Source organism: Schistosoma mansoni (assembly GCF_000237925.1).
Source record: "Schistosoma mansoni, WGS project CABG00000000 data, supercontig 0041, strain Puerto Rico, whole genome shotgun sequence".
Classification (NCBI taxonomy): domain Eukaryota; kingdom Metazoa; phylum Platyhelminthes; class Trematoda; order Strigeidida; family Schistosomatidae; genus Schistosoma; species Schistosoma mansoni.
The window spans coordinates 1,782,564-1,804,092 of record NW_017386027.1 but is presented as its reverse complement, the minus strand read 5'-3'; the positions used below and the strand labels follow the sequence as shown (position 1 = coordinate 1,804,092).

General features: G+C 35.6%; 1 protein-coding gene across 1 annotated transcript in view; it reads left to right on the top strand.

The window, feature by feature from the left end:
- Positions 1-776: 776 nt before the first annotated feature.
- Smp_156150 (calcium-activated potassium channel) overlaps positions 777-21,529 on the top strand; it is a gene marked incomplete at both ends in the record, with an annotated part of 23,398 nt that continues 2,645 nt past the window's right edge. The window contains 9 exons of the mRNA XM_018790704.1: positions 777-2,241; positions 3,988-4,808; positions 7,474-7,569; positions 11,118-11,289; positions 11,539-11,776; positions 12,565-12,700; positions 15,803-15,913; positions 17,976-18,103; positions 21,307-21,376. Coding sequence (XP_018646098.1) covers positions 777-2,241; positions 3,988-4,808; positions 7,474-7,569; positions 11,118-11,289; positions 11,539-11,776; positions 12,565-12,700; positions 15,803-15,913; positions 17,976-18,103; positions 21,307-21,376 — 3,237 coding nt within the window. The remainder of the gene's footprint in view (positions 2,242-3,987; positions 4,809-7,473; positions 7,570-11,117; positions 11,290-11,538; positions 11,777-12,564; positions 12,701-15,802; positions 15,914-17,975; positions 18,104-21,306; positions 21,377-21,529) is intronic.

The following is a 21,529-nucleotide window of genomic DNA, read 5'->3' as shown; positions in this document are numbered from 1 at the left end:
ATCTGCATCAGATCCACCGTGTTTATCGATGATGCTGCCCAGATATGTAAACATTTTTACATCCTCCAAAGCTTCTCCGTCAAGTGAAATTCGATTGGTTTAGTAGCAAGCTAGTCTAGTGGTAATAAAACCCAGGATTTTCACATCTTGTGAAGAATCTTTAACTGTTGAAACTATAAAGTCGAATTCCAACAGTATACATTTATGATTTCAATCAGAATGTGTTATAGCACAACTAGTATTCAGAATCATCGATGACAGCTTTTTTACTGTTCACTTGATGTATCTCCCTATTAAAAAGTCACCTATTCTAGAATTGACTCTAAATTAACTAGTCACTAACCTTTAATCGACCGGTATTAACTGATATGAATATCAAAGTTTCATAGGAAGTCACTAACTGGCTCAAATACTTCAGTGATATTCTTTTTGATCAATACATTATATAACACAAATGAAAATTCTAAAAGGAAAGTCAGTTCGGGATCGTGAATGCGCACTGCTGAGGAGTCCCACAGTAGGACGAAACGGTCGTCCAGTGCTTCCAGGTTTATCCATGGTGGTCTAGTTTCAATTGACTCATGATTTCAACTTTGAGAAAGTCAATTCCCCATGGATTACAAATAAGTTTATCTGTTAACATTGTTTTATTAACTACATTCTCCCTATCTAATACGTGAATGTATTTTTCTTTCCCCAATTCATAGAATCAACAAATGGATTATATCATAACTTACAAATGATCATATTCTCCCAGGAACTAATCAATATTCAAGATGGATGAAAAAGTCAAGGAACTTGAAGACGACGAAGAAGAGGAAGAAGAAAAAGAGGAAGGACGAAAAGAACAAACGACTGAAAATAAATCAGAATATTCTAGTGAAATTCAAAAAGCTCCACACAGTATCCTTGATGATTATGATTTAAGAGGTTTTAAACGGTTTTCTTATTTATTCCATCATCAACCAAGTACTGAAACCGATAGTTTTGAAATGTTTCAATCGGTTAGTTCAACAAAATTTCTTGAAAATCTAGATGATTTTAAACATTCCACAAGTGGTAGTTGGAAATCAGTCATATCAAGTTTTGAAGATGTGAATACAACGAATAACAGTAATAACCATAAGAATAATCATCATCAAACCCCTGAAGCATCTTCATATTCATCAAAATCTATGGAGGCGAAATCAAACATTGATAACTCTTCACATACTACAATGAATGCTCAACTTAAACAAGAACCTCAAATGGATGACTTACAAAACGTCAAGGAACATCTTGACGATTCATTCAAATCTCTAAGTAATACATCAAAAGATAACAGTTCCAGAATAAGTTATCCTGATGTAACAATGCATAAAACGGATTCATTAGATAATGTAACACGTAGATTTGAAGTAAGAAAACATTCAAAATCATCACTCTTATCCAATAACCAATTTAGACGAACAAAGTTTCTTAAACAGAAATATGCTGATCCAAATAACAATCATAATGATGATCATGATCATGATTCAACAGATGGGATTCCTAGATCATCATCAAAGTTGAAACGGACTGCTACAGAACATATAACTAATCGATATAAATATCATGATAGAACTGAATCATCTTCAATACATCATCCAAATGATAATATTCCAGTTAATCCTATAATGATACGTCGTAAATCAACAATTCATTGTTTATATCCAAGACATTATAGTGATGCAATGAAACAAGATGAATGTTTAAATTCTCAAACTATGATCTATGAAGATATTAATAAGAATGATAAGTATTCTATGATGGGTATGGTGAATCCTAATAGTAGTCATAGTAACAATATCCCTGAATTTGATACCCATCTAAATGAATATCGATTAAGTGAAGATTTAAAATCATCATTTGAAAAAGAAGATGAAATGAAAGCAGATAATCTATTAGAACGTGAAGCTCATATTGGTGCATTAGCATTAGCATGGGCATCAGGAACGCATAAATCAAAGAAATCACCATATGATAAATATTCATTGAATAGGGAGACATCGGATAGAGTACCAGTGAAATTACGACAACATAATAATAATAATAATCATAATTATAATCATCATCATAGTAGATCAACTGTAATTAGTCCGGATAATTTTAGATTTAATAATTATACTACTAATAATAATATGAGTAGTAAGAATAGAATGACTTTATCAACATTACGAGAGCTAAGTACATCAATATTTACTCCATCAAAAAGGAATTTGAGTAAGTTTAATATATACTCTTTATACACATATATACCACCAATTTTTTAAGAAGTACTAATGTGGTGTGGTCTACTTATATCCACATAAGTAGTATATGGTGATGGTCAGACATAGGACGTATTTCAGCAGAAATCGATAAGGAAAGAATAGGAACGGAACGCAATCGGTATGAAAATGCATGAACAATGAAATCAGAGAAGACAGACCGATATTTGCAGAAGGAACGGTCAAGATTGAGATAGTTGATTGATAATTTGCAAATAAACTGTTTACTGCATGGTTGTCAGATTTGAGTGAGATAGTCTGTAATTTGTGCCTAGATACATTCGGTTGTCCCCATCCGTGTTCTTGTTCACTACTTTAGTAGTATGAAGCTTTTGACGATGAATATTTCGATAAATACATAAACACTGATTAGAAAACCATTAGAAATCAAAGAGAACTGGACAAACGTTTCGTTCAGCCGGATGTCAATTCATGATGATAATTAATCTCAATAGGAAGAAAAAAACTCAACTATTTCCTTCATGAAATCTTGATATTTTCATTTATTGAACAATATCCATTTTCATAGTTGAAAGCGTGAGTCAATTGAAGCTAGACCACCAGGGAAAACTTGGAAGCACTTGACGGCCTTTTCGTCCTATTGTGGGACTCCTCATGATTTCAACTATATAAAATTACTAAAATCTCCACAAAACCCCCCTCTGATAATGATCATATGCTCACTAGTGACTGATTTCGAGAGGTAAATCCTGGAATTCTAGTGAGAAGCAGTAACCAGTGGAGTTCAACTGAGTCTGTTGTGAGTTAGTAACTCTCTGAAGATATTGGTGGATGTGTCGCTCAACTTCGTGGATTGGTTGGAGTTAGACATGAACACCACCGGATGCCGGCTCAGTGCTCTGGTGCGAGGCTGATAGGTCCTGGGTTCGAATCTCGTGAGGCGGGATCGTGGATGAGCACTACTGATGAGTCCCACAATAGGACGAAACGGCCGTCAAGTGCTTCCAGGTTTTCCTTGTTGGTCTAGCTTCAATTGACTCATGATTTCAACTATGAAAATACTTAATCTCCACAAAACCTCTTCTGATAATATCCATTTTATTAGTTGAGATTATGAATCAATTGAAGCTAGACCACCATGGCTCAGTGGTCTAGAGGTTAGGCGCTCACGCGCGAAACTGATAGGTAATGGTTTCGAATCTTGAGAGGCGGGAACGTGGATGAGCATTGCTGAAGAGTCCCACAATAGGACGAAATAGCCATCCAGTGCTTACAGATTTTCCATGGTGGTCTAACTTCAATTGATTCATGATCTCAACTATATACAATTACTAAAATCTCCACAAAACTCCCTTGTGATAATACTCATATGTTTACTAGTGACTGGCTTCAAGAGGTTTTTCCTGGGGTTCTAGTAAGAAGCAGTAACCAATGGAGTTCAACTGGGTCTGTTATGAGTTAGTAACTCTCTGAAGATATTGGTGGATGTGTCACTCAATTTCGTGGATTGGTTGAACTTAGACATTAACACCGTTGGATGCCGGCCGGCCGGCTCAGTGGTTCTAGAGGTTAAGCGCTCGTGCACAAAACTGATTTGTTCAAGATTTTTCCAAATGTGGCTGTCAATAAGGGAGATATTAATTGATAGACAAGGCATAACTGAAGGTCCAAATAAAACTCATAATTAGAGGGACAGCGATTTAATCATTTTCTATTTGCTTTGTTTGTTTTTTCTTAGTAACCAGTTCTATCCATCATCAAAATGCTACTCATCGACAGAAAGCATGTTATCCAATTGATGAAACTGATAGACTTCATCATGATGAAAAGAATATTCCTATCACTACCACTACCACTACTACTCAAAATAATAATAGTAGTATTAGTAGTAGTCATAAAAACAAAACTGATCATCATTTAATACCTCAAAGTATTAAACATGCAATTATTAGAAATACAGCAAAAATTGCCATCTCACCAATTTTACATACTAATGAAGAGAATGACAATGATGAGCATTTACATACATTCAAACCATCCAATGAACATTCTTGTGATTCAATAGAATCAGATCAATTAGAACAATTCAATCGAAAAGATGATCATCTACATGAATCTCATCCCACTGAAGAACCGCCGCCTTATCGACAACAACATCAGCAAAGTGAAGAACTACGTAAACTAGTCGATAATGGATCTCAACTGATATTACATAGTCAAAAATCTTCATTACAATCCGAGCAATTACATGATATTAATGGAATATTTGAAACAAATGATAATGATGAAACTAATCGACCAATTGGTATACGAGCAAAAATACGTCGTAATGCAGAAGATTTACGTTCATTATATGGTACTAGTGGTCCACTTGGTTCAGTTCAACCACAAATGAATTATAGATCGTCAAGTCGTGGAATTGGTTGGCGTTTACATTGGCGTAAAATATTTAATGAACGTCGTAGAAAATTAGCTGATTATTCATTATTTTTTGCTGTTATGGGTATACTATTAATGGTATTTGAATTGGAAATGATTATGGCTAAAGTATATTTGAGGGTATGTATTATTATTATTATTATAAAATAAGAATAATTTTTTTTCACAGTTGAAATCAGGAGTCAATTGAAGCTAGACCACTATGGAAAACCTGGAAGTACTGGACGGCTCAGTGGTCTAGAGGTTAAGTGCTTCAGCGCGAAGCTAGTAGGTCCTAGGTTTGAATCTCTCGGGTGCAGGATCGTGGATGCTCACTGCTGAGGTGTCTCATAATAGGACGAAACGGTCATCCAGCTCTTCCAGGTTTTCCATGGTGGTTTAGCTTCAATTAACTCATGATTTCAACAATGAAAATATTGAAATATCCCTTATGAAATAAGAATAAGATGAGGCATTGAATCTTTTAGCTAAGCTTATAAAATTAGTTAGATGGCCATATTTTTAGTTTAGGGTTTCTATGAAGAACTAACTGTGGACAGATAACCACTGAAAACTGGGCAGCCCTTGAAAGTTTTCGAATCCTACTACAGGATTCAAGTTAGAAATGAAGATATTTGTGTTTCGAATAGGTGATTTGAAGGTAGATTGTTTGCTATGAAACTTGAAGATCCTTGTTTAAATCTCTGTTAGTTGTGGACAAACATTGCTAAGGAATACCTTATTAAGACAAAACAACTGTCCAGTCCCTCTTGGCTTTCAGTTGTTTTATAGCTATAGCCACCCAATGAAGTAAATGGTAGAATAACCATCTTGACAAAAAGATTACTTTTCATTAGATTTATACATTATCCAGACGGATGGCGATTAGTTTTTAAATCAGATATACACGTTCCATCTTACTTAGGATTTGCCAACTGAATATAGCTGCACCCTAGTGTTGTCTTCGTTGTCTACACTAAGACTTGATTGCAGTACCTATCTCGCTGAATACTAACATATGCCTACTTGCCAACTCTTACACGGAATGAGACTAAAAGTGGTTTAATTTTAGCTAAAACATCAACGACGATCAATATAAACCCGTTTACACATGGGTATGTATCCAAACTTAATAGTTAAATGGAAAACGCCATAGCATTTGAAGCGAAAGGTACTGGGTTTTAATCCCAGAGTAGAAAACAACTTGGATGGAGGCATTTGAAGCGAAAGGTACTGGGTTTTAATCCCAGAGTAGAAAACAACTTGGATGGAGGCACATCCAGCTGACGAGTCATAAGTTGGATGAAACACACGTCTCGGATTCCACTGCCAGTTAGATTCCATTTATTCTATGTAAAGAACAGAATATTTTGCAAAAGTAATGATGAATCCATCAGATGTTTTATTATCATCTCTATTCATAGCCAAATATAATTAAATATAAAAAAATATTGCAAATCTTTAAAAGAGGATAAATTATTTCCATAAAGATGAAACAATACAATTCGAATAAGAATGGGGTCATTAATGATTTCTTTCAGTTACTGTTATCAACGATGGATAGTGGCTAGCAGTGGAATCCAGTATGTGCGTTTCGTCCCATTTGGTACTCGTCATCTGGATGTACCTGCTTACCACTGTTGATTTACACCCCAGGACTCGAACCCATGACTCAGTAGCTAAATAGGTAATGCGATGGTCTTTGGAGTGAACGGTGTTGAGTTCGAGTGTTCAAGTGAACATCAACTCTGAGATACAGGTACATCCAACTGACGAGTCCCAAATAGGACGAAAAGCGCATCTTAGATTCTACCGCTAGCCACCATTCATCTTTGTTAATACACCACATAGTTATTGCAAGAATTAATGGATAGAAAAGTAAGATATTCCAGTTGGAAATCAAGTTTATACCAGTGTGAACTAAATCACTCTTATCAGCATCTTATCTTGTAAGTTATTATCCTAACTGATTGACAGTTAAACTTTAACTTTAAATTACAATGTGCCTTTCAAAAATCCTGACACTCTAATTGGTTAAATGTGTTACATCACAGTGTCACGTTAAAATTACTGACTCGAAATAGTCGTTCATCTTTAAATCCGTTCAAGTTGTTCTTTATATCACACATGGATATGTATTAAGTAATCTATTATATGTAGAACATAGATCCATAGTATGCCGTGTTTAACTTGAACACTCGAACGCTGAAAGACCTTCCCACGTCGCAAATGAGAAGACAGGAGGCAAGTCGAAGGAATGTTATTCCAAGAAGTGTCAATCACGGTACAAAAGTGTCAGGTATTTATAGTTTTTTAGTAAAAACGAAATCCAATTCACACATAGGAGGGTTATTAGCATTTATCCAATCAGAAAGCTACAAGTAGAGATTCTGGAATATTCTTCCAAAAGATGATTGAATGGAATATGTTCGACTCTTTCTAAGCTTCTTACAGCTTCCTCAAGTTCACCCGTGAACCGTCTTCACATCATCAATATATTAGTCACCTAGTAATTTATTATTCTTAAATGACTTATTTGTGGGAATATTATAACTTTACCGAGGCTTCATCCTTAAAGTCTTCTACAGTGTCAACAGTACCAATCTAAAATCTTTTCATTCCGTAATGCATTGTCAATACCTTTTAGTACTGAGCACATCCAATCACATTGGATTATACAATAATAAAATAAAGATTAAGATCCAATGATTCATTGAGATGTACATACAGATTACGTAACAGAGACTTTCATTTACTTACCTACTTATCCTGTTTTCTTTTCTTTCATATATCTCATTCTTTATAGACATCAATCTATTCTATATTGATAAAATCATTGATCAGTGCATCAACTCTTATTCTAGTTGGTCTTACATTAGTCTATCATGCTGTTGATGTACAAGTAAGTAGAAGGTGATATCATTCAATTTCATACTCTTATATGAATACTGCATACAATACATATGTAGGATAGTCAACGAAATAGACCAGCTTGAAGCGTTAAGGCATAAAGAACGCTAAAAAAAACTCATTGTCTCGTATTGGAATACTATTATAAGATCACTAAGACTTTTTTCGACCTTTCAAACCCTGAGTTAGGGGTAGTATTCATGTAGAGCTGAAGGTCTCATATGAGACTGAAGGTTTACCATTGATATTGTGGACGATTCGGCATTACTTCGGCAAGTTTTGCTGTCTGTTCATGCGCAAAATCGGTTTGCTGGTCAATTGATTTCATACGTATTGGTGGTTGCTTTCCAGTGTTCTCAAGGGCCATTGTCATTGGAACATTGTAAGGGATGTCGCTATTGCTAATAGTAATGAGTTTGACTGTTGTGTAAGGGGAATGGGTCAATTTTGGCCTGTTCATGCTGTACATAAGTGATTTGCCCGATCACTGATCGAAATAATTATACATCTGATGTGAATGTGTATATGAATATTGCAAATGGTCCACCAGGGTGATTGGTATCTGTGTAGTTGCGCCAAAGGATTGAGCTGTACTATTCAGATTGTAGCGTTGAAGCCCGTACGGTGTCTGGATCTCCTGTTAAACGGGATTAAGCTGTACTGATTGGGTTGTCACGTGAAAGTCTGGGTGGTATCTGATTCTCCTGAAAACCAGTGCAAAATTACCCTGGCCCACAAGAGTATATATATTTTAGTGACCCAGTATATGACTTCAGTTAGATCGTATGATTGATTATTATTGAAATATACATGTCATCAATCCTCGTATACAATCATCGACCTAAGTTACGTTAGTGAATAACGGAATTACATAAGTCAACTAAGAGAATGGATTTTTGAATATATATACTTCGTACTACCATGGATTGGAAAGTGAAGCAAAACAACATAATGCACAATGGAGAAGGCAAGTGTACCAACTTGATTTAACCAAACGTGAGTAAGATAAGAAATGTACACACAAACGCTTACATCAAAACAGTCAAGGTTAATAAGTTAATCATTAACAAGGTCAAAATGTGACTAAGATGAATGAATAGATTGATCTATCCAGAGGCTAGAATAACCTATATGGGCTTGACATAGCAACCGACACTAAGTCTGTGACAATTTTAGTTGATAGAATAAGGTATAAACCTGTGATTTATTGATTAAAAGTGAAGTATTTTACCGACATCAAGTCACCTATTTGAAATGAAAATCATGATATATCTTTATATTTCATCCATGTTAGAAAAGCTAAAGTTAATTTTTTTTTGGAACGTTTATCTGCTGGGGAGATTCAGAAAACTCCTCGAAAAAATCCGAAAAAAAGCGCTCTGAAAACACTGAGAAGCATTTTATCCAATCGGCATTCAGTAGAAGTTATGCCAGAAACATCTAGAAAGTGAAAAGTCACATATCGAGTTTCTGATTGAATGACTACCTATACTGTAACTATGTGTAGTAGGGTCCAAGAATTTTCTCAAAACCCAAAGCCATCTAAAATACTATAAAAACCCACCCTAGATTTTCTGTGCATGAACGAATCTTTATAGTAAAGCGTTTCTTCCATATTTCGCATATTTTCTCTCATGTTCAAGTTGTTGTGTACATCTAGCCTGGAGATTAATAGAAGAGCTCAGAAACCGAGTCTACCGTTCAATTAGAAAGACTTATCATTATCTCTTCTCATTGTGTGTTTGTGTGTATCGAAAAACAAAAATTTAATACGTATAGGGTGCTATATAGGAATGTGTTAGTCAGAGTCATATGGAATGACTTATATGTTTTTGTGCTAATTCGTCAGTCAATAAATGTTATCCTGTACCATATAAAAAGAGCGAACTTAATACTTTTGTATATTACTCAGAATCAGAAGGGGTTTTGTGGAGATTTTAGTAATTTTAAAGTTGAAATCATGAGCTGATTGAAACTAGACCACCATAGAAAACCTGGAAGCATTGGACGGCTGTTTCATCCTATTATGAGACTCCTCAGCAGTGTCCATCCACGACCCCGCCTCACGAGACTCGAACCTAGGACCTATCGGTCACGCGCGCGAGCGCTTAACCTCTATTATTAACCATAAAAAAGCCACAATCACTTGCAGTGATTAAGAACTAGTAGTTCTAAATGTTATACGCTCCACCCCCACTTTAATCCTCTGACCTAACTACAATCCAATCGTGAGCTCTAAATGATGAAACTTCAGTACGAAAAAATCAATCTCAATAGTTACAATACTCTAATTTCTTTGGTAAAAATAAAAACTGAATATATTCACATTACCTATTAAGTTACATCATTTGAGCTTGTCAAATGAAGATTACGATTATCTTGAAAATTCAAACTAAGAAGTCTGTATGTTTCATTACAATCTAGTTTAATAGTTCCCTTCAGTCTTCTAATCAACTAATTTCTATGTTAACTATCAATTTACTTGAGAACTGACTCAAAGGTGAACATTTAATAGAGTCGTTACTATCGACTTTTTAGTGGTCCGATATCTGACTCTAATCGGATTGTATGCTAATTGTCATCGAAATACACATGTCGTCTATCCTGATATTATATTCCATCAACTTCAATGGTGTTGGTGAATAACGAAATTAAATAAGTCAAATTAGAGAATGGATCTTTGAATATGTATATTTTGTACAATCAATGATCTGGACAGACAATCAGAGGAACAAAGCGAAATGACGCGCGGTGGAGAAAGCTTTCGAGGCAACTAGATTTAATCAGGCGTTAATCAATATTTATAACCACACAAAAATAAGCTATAAACATGCAATGAGTAGAATAAGATAAGCATATACATACGCTCATATAAAAACAGTCAGAGTTGATAAGTGAATATTTAACAAGGGTCAGAACGTGACTCAAAAGGGCCCATCCGGAAGCTCGAATGAGGTATATAAGCTTAACATAGTGACCGACACTAAAACTTCTTTAGTGATTGTACTACATGAAAACAACACTTCAGAGGCTCCCATGATAAAATCCTTATAACTTAAGCGAATCTTCAAACTTCAGAGATGATATATTTCATATTGTTAAAATTATTCAGAGTGAATTGTTGAACAATACACTCATTGATATTTCTGATGGACTAACAAATAGAGGTTTGGTGGAGATTTCAGTAATTTTATGGTTAATATCATGAGTCATTTGGAGCTAGACCAACATGGGAAACCTGAAAGTACTGGATGACTGTTTCGTTCTATTGTGGGAACATTGTCGGATGCCGGCCAGCTCAGTGGTCCGGCGGTTAAGCGCTCGCACACGAGACTGATAGGTCCTGGGTTCGAATGTCGTGAAGCGGGGTCGTAGATGCGCACTGCTGAGGAGTTTCACAGTAGGACGAAACGGTCATCCAGTGCTTCCAGGTTTTCCATGGTGATCTAGCTTCAATTGACTCATGATTTCAACTATAATAATCTCATTTGACTATTCCCTTTTTCTTTTTTTCTTTTTCTTCTTTTTTTCTTATTTTAGTTATTTTGTATTAATAATTGTATTGAAGATTGGCGTATAGCAATGAATTGTAGAAAAATTTCATTAACATTAATTGAAGTATTCATTTGTCTTATACATCCACCACCAATACTATCTAATTATAATATATATTCTTATAGAAATTCCTATTACACTTTATCAACATTAGGAAGTTTCAAATATACCAATGATCATGATGTTGATGATCCCGCTGACCAAGAATCTTTATCATCAGCTAGTAGGATCACAATGAAGTCGTACTATGATAGACCAATGACTACATTATTGTATGATTCTCTATTACATAATCATACACAAAGATTAAATGAGTATTTACCATTTACAAATGTACCATATATAAATTATCACCATAGTGATGATATTCATTATGATGATAAACCTGTACCTATAATCATCTTAGAATTGATCTTTTCAGTTCCAATGTTTTTAAGATTATATTTAATATTTCGTGTATTATTATTACATTCAACTATGTTTACTGATGCTGGTTCACGTAGTATTGGTGCATTAAATCGTGTAAAAATTAATGTTAGATTTGTATTAAAAACATTAGCTACAATATGTCCCGGTACTATGTTATTAATATTTATATTATCTATGTGGATTGTAACAAGTTGGATTATGCGTGTATGTGAAAGGTAAGATGTTGTTGTCAATGTTTTTCACTTTATAATTTTAACTACTTATAAGTAGTTAATTTACAATAACAAAAAATCATGCGAACACACTAGTTTCATATTTTCAAATAATGTGTATGTATGTATGTATGTATGTATGTATGTATGTATGTATGTATGGAATTAAAAATTATTGAAGTTTTATTGATTGAATTCATGAGTCGATTGAAGCTAGACTTCCATGGAAAACCTGCAAACACTCGACAGCCATTTCGTTATATACTGCTTGTGTGAATATAAGTAAACCACACCACACTCGTCCCCCCTTTAAACCATTCGCTCTTTTCTGTGGTTCTGCTCGCCGTGAACACTTTCTTCTCTTACAGCAGTCTGTGCCAAGCTCTCCATCAAAATGTCGAGTCTGCGGCGCGCTGACCTCCATATATCCATCGACCTGCTGGGGCACCAACATCTGACATCCACCCGGCACCTGGGACGTTCAACACCCGCACTCCACCAGCCTACTGAGCCATATACATCCAATATCCGCCCAGCAGCCGCACGTCCCAACGCTCATCTCTGCCGACAGCACCTGCTACAGCCAACGCCGCCCTCCGGAACACTCCACACACAATACTATCGATTGTAAAAAAGATTAAATCTACAGAAAGTGATTCCAGAAAAGAGCATGAATTCTCAGGATAAAAAAGCATTCAAAATAATTTTTAACAATTGAAAATCATAATTTATTCATTCTTCTACTTTGTAATAATCCATTCAAATCAGTTTCACTAATTCTTTCTTATTAGAGAACAAAATAAAGAATATGAGAAACTTTTAAATTCAATGTGGTTAATTGCTGTTACATTTTTAAGTATTGGCTATGGTGATATGGTACCAAATACAAACTGTGGTAGAGCAATATCTGTACTAGCTGGTGTTATGGTAAGTTCTTATTATTAATATCTTTTTTTGGCTGAAACATCATTTTGATATAAATAATGATGTAGATTTTCAACAGAATATCCCATCCATCAATCAATTGGTCAAACACAACGTAGAACCTGACACGTGTGTACATCGCTTCAAGTTTTCGTAACCACTTGGAACAACAAGATGAAATTTTTCGGGTAAATCCCATAGTAACAGTCTAGTGAAGAGAGCAAGGGTGGAGATGAATTACAGGATATCCCACTGAAATCGGACAACCATGCAGTAAATAGTTAATTTGCAAACTATTAATCAATTGTCTCTATCTTGACTATTCTTTCTACAAATATCAGTTCATCGTCTCTGATTTCATTCTTCATGCATTTTCATATCAATTGCGTTCCGTTCCTGTTCTTTCCTTATCGATCTTCTACTGAAATACATCTTATGCCTGACCATCACTATATACTACTTATGTGGATATAAGTAGACCACACTACAACAGAGGTATTAATTGTATTAATAGTAACCGGAAAGACTAGGGATCGAAGATACATTCTGAGCATTGTAAGCAAAGATGGACAGTGGCTAGCAGTGGAATCCAGTTTGACGCGCGTTTCGTCCTATTTAGGCTATATCGAGGCAATACGCACAGTATGCATATATGCCAATAAGACACTGACCAGTTGCAGTCCTAAACATCAATGGGAAGATTCAAACAAATAATACTAAGTGAATTGAAACTTCACCTCATTGCACAAGCAAGTGGCTATCAGGACTCAGTGGCCGAGTGTATAACGCGATGGTGTTTGAAGCGAAAGGTAATGAGTGAACATCCAGCTGACGAGTCCAAAATAGGACGAAACGTGCGTCAAACTGGATTCCACTGCTAGCCACTATCCATCTTTGCTTAGAATTCAACTTGGTTTTTCACTTTAAATTTCTTTATTTGTAACTTATGTACTTCATTTTTAATATTTTATCACGAGGCTATATGAGCTAGACTAGCATTGAAAACCTGGAAGCATTGAATGGCTGTTTCATCCTAGTATGGTGGTCTAACTTAGATCGACTCATGAATTCAACTGTTAAATCTTGCAATCTTTTCACATATCCCTATATTGACATTAAACATTTACAAATACAATGAAGCACACAATCACACAGACAAACAAGTTACTCATCTGTAGGAGATCATTACTAATCACTTATTACCAGTTTGGAACTAAACCTACCAATTCATCAAAATAGCAGTGAGATAATTGCTAAATAGATTATATAGGCGTAGATGTCATTGTCTACTATTAATTACTATCTAATAAATTTTGTATTAAGACTTTCAGTATTCATTGTAGATTTCAGATAACTAGTCAATAATCTAATAAGAATGTGTCAGATACATTGAGCTCAGGATTGTGGATGCCCTTTGTTGGAGAATCCTATGCTGGGATGAAACGGTCGTCCTGTGCTTCCTGATTTTCAGTGATGTTCTCACGTCAATCGATGCATGATCTTAATCAAGAAATTATTCACTAGTCAACTGGACGTTATCAAGACAATAAACTCTGCAGCAATGCAGCAATTTGAAAGACTCTTCCGGTCTCCCACATTGTTCGGACATTCTGTGTACCTATAAAAATTGCTGCTCTGGTTGTTAGAAGATGCATCGGCCTCATAACTTCCGACGAAACTCGGCTTTCATCATGAGGCGTCATAATTCTTCCTTCAACTCCCATGGCAGAGTTTAAATGGCATGAATAATTTTTTCTGGTTAGCGGTTTTTAGCGAGTTAGTTTTCTATGGGATGGGGTCACCAACCCCATGCTCAACCCTCCTTCTTTATCCGGGCTTGGGACCGGCAGTAACTCCTCGGAGGAGCTACAGACGGGGAAAAAAATTAACCGATCTTCAACGAACCATAATCAATCTAACCTACTTGATATGTGTCACGTATGTAAAAGTCCGGGGTAAAAAGTACCATGAATCTTACTATTACTTACTCCTGTGACCCCTTGTCGAAGAGCGTAGGCTATCCACTAGCATTCTTCATGGAATCTGTCCTGAGCTACCCTTCAAAATGTTATTTATTTATTTATTTAAACACATACATATTGGTACAAAGGGGCACCAGATACACATGCCTCCAGGAGGATCGAACTCCCGACCCCTGGTTTACGAGACCAGTGCTCCATCACTGAGCTATAGAGGCGCGGCACTTCTAGTTGATTCTCTTGATATGTGCTTCCAATGCAGTGTTCTTTGGTCTTCCTCTTTCTCTTTCTCCCTTTAAGATTCCAATTTAGCTATTTCAGTAGGTATTCAGTAGGTATTTCAGTAAACCATGTGTTGTTATCATTGAAGAAGAAATATTTACAACCAACTGTCTACCGTTTTATTCTCAATCACTGGTAGATTAAATTTCTTTTCATATTAATGTAATTCAATGGAATATATATGGTACTCAGCTATTGAATAATCATTCATGTTATGTTGACTACAACTTCAGTCTTCAGTAATAAGGATAGGAGGTCTATTGACCTATTTTAATCCTTGCAGATTTGTTACACTGCGGAGATCCGATCTCGTCTTGAATATATTAGCAGAAGGTGCTGATATTACGTGTTCTGGTAAAGAATTCCAGTAATTCACTACTCGGTGCGAGAAACGAAACTCCAGACATAGACGATTTGATCTCGGTTTTTGGTCTTTCTTCGAATGTCCTCTCAAATGATCAGTCCTAGATGGAAGAAAAAGATAGGACATGTTAGTACCAAGGTCATCGTTCAGGATACAATATGCCAATATTAGATCACCCCGTATTCGCCGGTAAGATAACGGAAATAAGTTGAGGTGTCTCAGTCTGTCTGCATAAGATAGGCCAGATAGACCTTTTACCATTTTAGTCCCGCAACGTTGAACTCGTTCCAACATATCCTTCTCATATTTGAATGAAAGACTCACTGCTTGAATCCCATATTGCAAATGTGGTCGTACGAAAGTTGGGTATAATAACCTAAACATTTTCTCATCCAGATACCGGAAAGATCTACGAATAGACCATAATACCCCATAACTTGTTTACTAATTATTTCCCCTTTTCTTTTGATTTCTCTACAGGGTTCTGCATGTACGGCATTAGTTGTTGCAGTTGTTGCACGTAAATTAGAATTGACAAGAGCTGAGAAACATGTACACAATTTTATGCAAGATAATAAATTCTATAAAAATGTATGTTATAAGTATATGTATATATACTACTGAATTTACTACTTATATCATTATCTCTATAGTATGTTTACATAAATAAGTTTACGTATTCATTCAACTTCAAGTAAAATTTGTTGTATGTAACGATGAACGATACTAGTTTGTCAACTAAACAGAAATATGTGTCTGGGTGATGTTTTCAACTGTTTGTCTTTGAAGACTGTTGAAATTGATAGCTTACAACATTAAGTGACCTTATTTAGACAACTGTATCACCCTACTACGGGGATTCTCAGCTGTGCTTTAAATATGAATTGCTCTTAGATGAACCTCCAAAATGCAATGATTAGAAGGGTTGTGATTACTTTGAAGAGACCCATACTACGACAAAATAGCTATCCATTTCTCACTGTCTTTCAGAGGTATTCTAACTGAGGATAATTAGTAATGGATTTCTTTACAACTTAGTGATCAATAAGTATGAATACTTAAGTTAGTAGATTTTAAAATATTAGTAATATATAGATATCACATTGTCTATTGTAAAGCTCGGGATAAATTGGAAGATTTGGACTTCACAGATAACCTAGCTCATCTATCCAATACACGCGAGCAAATGCAGATGAAGACAATTAGTATATCAGCAGACTCAGCATCAGTAGGCTTCAATATACACAAAGGAAAAAGGAAGATCCTTAAATACAATATGAAGAACACCAACCCAATCAAACTTGATGGAGAAACTCTGGAAGAGGTGGAATCTTTCACATAGCATCATCGACGAATAAGGAGGACCTGATGCAGGTGTGAAGGCAGGGATTGGTAAAACAAGGGCCGCATTCCTACAGTTGAAGAACATATGGAACTCAAAACAACTGTCAACCAATATCAAAGTCACAATCTTCAATACAGACGTCAATACAGTTCTACGATACTGAACTGAAACGTGGGGAACTACTACAACCATCATCAAGAAGGTACAAGTATTTATAAACTATTGTCTATATAAAATACTCAACATTCACTGGTCGCATACTATCAGTAACAGCCTTCTGTGGGAGAGGACAAACCAGCTTCCAGCTGAAGAGGAAATTAGGAAAAGACTTTGGAAGTGGATAGGATAGACGTTTCGGTAATCACCGAATTGCATCATGAGGCAAGCTCTAGCTTGGAATTCTGAAGGTAAACAGAAAAGAGGAAGGTCGAAGAACACACTGAGTCGGAAATACGAAGCAGACATGAAAAGGATGAATAACAACTGGAAAGAGTTGGAAAGTATTACTCCAGGATATAGTTGGATAGAGAATGCTGGTGGGTAACCTATGCTTCTCCTACGAGGAGTAACAAGCGTAAGTAAGTACATTGGCTATTATACTACAATCAGATGATACAAACTGGAAAGATATTTCTAATAAATCAATATTTTTTCTTTAGAGGAATAAGTGAAAAATTCCAAAAACTTTTCCATTTTTTTGATTTTATAAAAAAAAGTTAAAAATATCAGAAGGGGTTTTTGTGGATATTATAGTAATTTTAATAGTTGAAATCATGAGTCAATTAAAGCTAAACCACCATGGAAAGCTTGGAAGCACTGGACAGCCGTTGGTTCATGATCTCAATTATTAAAATTACAATAATATCCAATAAAACTCTTTCTGATATTAATCAACATATGCTCACTAGTGACTGGCCTCAAGAGTTAGTTCCTGGAGTTCTAGTGAGAAGTGGTGACCAATGGAGTTCAACCACGTCTGTTGTGAGATAGTAACTCACTGAAGACAATGATGGATGGTTGCTCACTTTCGTGCATTGGTTGAAGCTAGACATTAACACAGTTGGATGCCGTCCGGCCGGTTCACTTGTCTAGAGTTTGAATCTCGTGAGGTGGAATCGCGGATGGGCACTTCTGAGGAGTCCCACAATGGGATGAAACGGCCGTCCAGTGCTTCCAGGTTTTCCATGTTGGTCTAGCTTTAATTGACTCATGATCTCACTATTCAAAGAGTAATACCACTTAGTGATCTATCTACCTTTCTGTCTCATTGTTTATTATTATTAGTTTTTTTTTAATTATTTTGATTAGCTTCGACATTCAGCTGCTAATGTTTTACGTGAAACTTGGTTATTTTATAAATATACAAGACTTGTAAAACGTGTTAAACCAGGACGTGTAAGAAGACATCAAAGAAAATTTTTAACAGCAATAAGTAGGTGAGTTATTAAAAACATTGATAATCTTATTAATAGTAAGCATTGATACATTTACATTTCTTTCTTTAAATTAAACTTTAAAAAACGATATTAAATGGGTCCGAAAGAAAAGTTGTGGTGTGGTGGTGCCCCCAAATGCCCTGGTATGACCGAGAGTGAGGAGAGTCCGCTCTCCCTCTCCAAATGCTCTCACATGGCCATGCGTATATAGCCTCTGCCAGAGAAGTCCTACTCACTACCTTCTCACAGTGGCGGAGGTGTTGTTTACGAAATTGAGAAGACGAAAACCGAATATCCAACGCTATAAACGAGTTGGTCTATATGGAGGATCCACCTAGAGGAGTTTGAAAACTGTGATTTCAAAAAAATGGTGCACATGGGCTCCAGTATCGTGAAGGAACAAATGGCGTATGAACTAATTTTTGGTCACCGACTACCATGGGACTGAATCTCCTTAAGATGCTCCACTGCCTTGTGGATCAGACCTTTATGTCAAAGGCTTGGGAAGTGACCCCCGTAAGAAAATCACCTGCTTCAGTTTGGGCACCTGAGCAGTATCACAGCCCTCACACTAACCAAATGAGATTTGTGTGGCGAATATATATCTGGTGCTTTTTTGTACCAATATTTATGGGTTTAAATAAATAAGTATGTATCATCAACCGAAAGTGAAATGCCTAGTGGCAGAAGGTTAAGAAGATCAAAGAAAAGAGTAGGAGAACAAAGAATGATTAGTTTGGAATGAAGGAACAGTGAAATCTGAGATGATTGATTGACATTTTACAAATTAAGTATTTACTGTATGATTATTCATCCTTTTCATATCTACTTAGTATTCCCGACTCAGTGTGTTCTTCAGCCTTCTTCTTTTCCGTTTTCATTTACGATTCCAAGTTAGTGCTTGCCTCGTAATGCAGTTTGATGACCCGAAATGTATGTCCTATCGACTTCCAACATCTTTTCCTAATTTCCTCTTCAGTTGGAAGCTAGTTTTTCCTCTCCCATAAAAGGCTGTTGCTAATAGTATCCGGCCTGTAGCTCTTCTAAAGTTACTGCCGGTCTCAAGTCCGGGTGAAGGAGGAGGGTTGAGCATGGGGTTAGCGATCCCATCCCATAAAAAACTAACTCGTTTTAAAAAAACGCTAACCAAAAAATATATCTGTAATAATAGTCTATAAATAGTTCCCAGATGTTACCCATAATTAAACTATCAGGAAATTCATGAAATGTTGAATGCGGATCATGAAGATAACTCATTGAAGAAAACTGTTTCTTTCAAGTATATCAAACATTCATGAAAACTACAAAGATCATGAAAGGTTATAGCAACCGTTAAACTTCAATTCTGACTAAAACATCTCTTATACTTTGTATCTGCTTAAGTATAATGTTTGAATAACTACTAATCAACTATGTAAGCAATTAAATTCATTTAGTATTGTTTGTTTGAATCTTCCCATTGATGTTTTAAGGACTGCAACTGGTCAGTCTCTAATTGGCATATGTGCATACTGTGCGTATTACCTCGATGTAGCCTTAATTCACAAGCATTATAAGCAAAGATGGATAGTGGCTAGCAGTGGAATCCAGTTTGATGCGCGTTTCGTCCTATTTGTAGTAAAACATTCGGAATTGAGAAAATTGTATCCAAAAATCATGTTAACAACAATGAAATAAATAAAAAGCATTCATTTCTGAGAAATTCTAGTGATGTTTCCCTAAAGGGAATAAGAAGATTGATGTATATTATACTTTGGAAAGTGCAGGTTTTCATGACCTTAGTTCGTTTATCTGTCGAACAGACTTTATACTTTGTCAGAAAAGTTATTTAAAGGCGAGACTATAGTTTATGGATGACCTTTGAACGAACATCAAGTGACCTTGAGAAATATTAACCAATTAGGTAACGGTTAGTATAGAGTAAAAATATACTATACAAAACCAAAGAATAAAAGTGGTTGGATACACTTCTTTTATATGGTCTCAAAACTTGTCAAGGTTAGAAAAAGGTTCAAAGGTTCTAAAATCGTAATGCATAAGGTAGAGGAACTCATCCATATGGCTCCATAATAGTCGGTTTCTGGAGCCACGATAAGATCACAAAAACGCTCTCAACCTCGACCATATAGCTTTCATATTGTTTGTGTGTACTACGGCTCTGTAAGTTTGTCATTTTTATTATGGATATGTCCCTAAAATACTCATACCACTGAACAGCCGAAGCTTCAGTAACATCTGCGATTATTGCATCCGATGTTACTGGTGCTTTTATTATATAGTTGGCGGCAATTATTTTAATATTCCTTAGTCTCAATCTCGATAGAGAGAAAAAAGTTCCTATTCTAGCAGACTTCTTCCCCCAACATATATTACATCGAAAGATAACATCATCAGGGTAGTTTGCACAAGGCCTACAAGTCAATTGATTACCGCATTTACAAATAAAGGAACTTCTTAGTAGTCCCATTTATTATAGCCGCTTAATTGTCAAGTCTTCCCTAAAATCCACTGTGAACCGATTGTACATGAGCATCAGGTACTGAAATTGGCTCTATGACCTTGAAATCCTTCAAACGCTTCTATTTGACTCGTCCATAAATTATAGTCTTACCGATAAGTTTTGCTAATTGAACACTATACTCGGTTCCTAAGCTATTCTAGTAACCGCCAAGCTAAATCTACACAGCAAATTGAACACGAGAGAAAAAGGAACAAAATTTGAGAGAAGCACTTTACTCCAAAGATTCATTTATGTACAGAAAATATAGGATTTTTATAGTATCTTAGAAGTCCTTGGGTTTTCCCAAAAATTCTGGAATGCTACTAAATATAGTAGCAGTATAGATAATGATCCAATCAGAAACTCGACATGTGACTTTTCACTTTCTAGATGTTTCTGACAAAATTTCTAATGAACACTGATTTGGTATAATGCTTCTTAATGTTTCCTAAGCGTTTCTTGTCTTTTGTGAGAAGTTTTCTGGATCCCTGCAACATGACCGCTATCGATCAAGTATGAAAGAACCGAGCTACATATTTTCTTGACAATACCTTTTCTTAACCACGAAGAGAGGGGTGTTCACTAACTCTTTGAGTAAACTATCAGATAACTGAACCAAAGAGTTAGTGAATACCTCCTTCAAGTTTTGAATAGCTATTGGACTATTTATTTCTTTTAAAAATTTTATAATTTATTTTAATAGATTAAGAAAAGCAAAAGATAATCAACGTAAATTGAAAGAAGATGCTAATTCTATGGTGGATTTAGCTAAAGTAAGTAAATATTCACTTAGAATGATTAATGATTGTTTGTTATTCGTTAATGTGTGATAGCAGTACAGAAATTATTATACGCACATCTGAATTTTAAAAAAAGATATTTAGAAACCTTAGATACACATTATTTTGTGCGCACAATGAGATCAA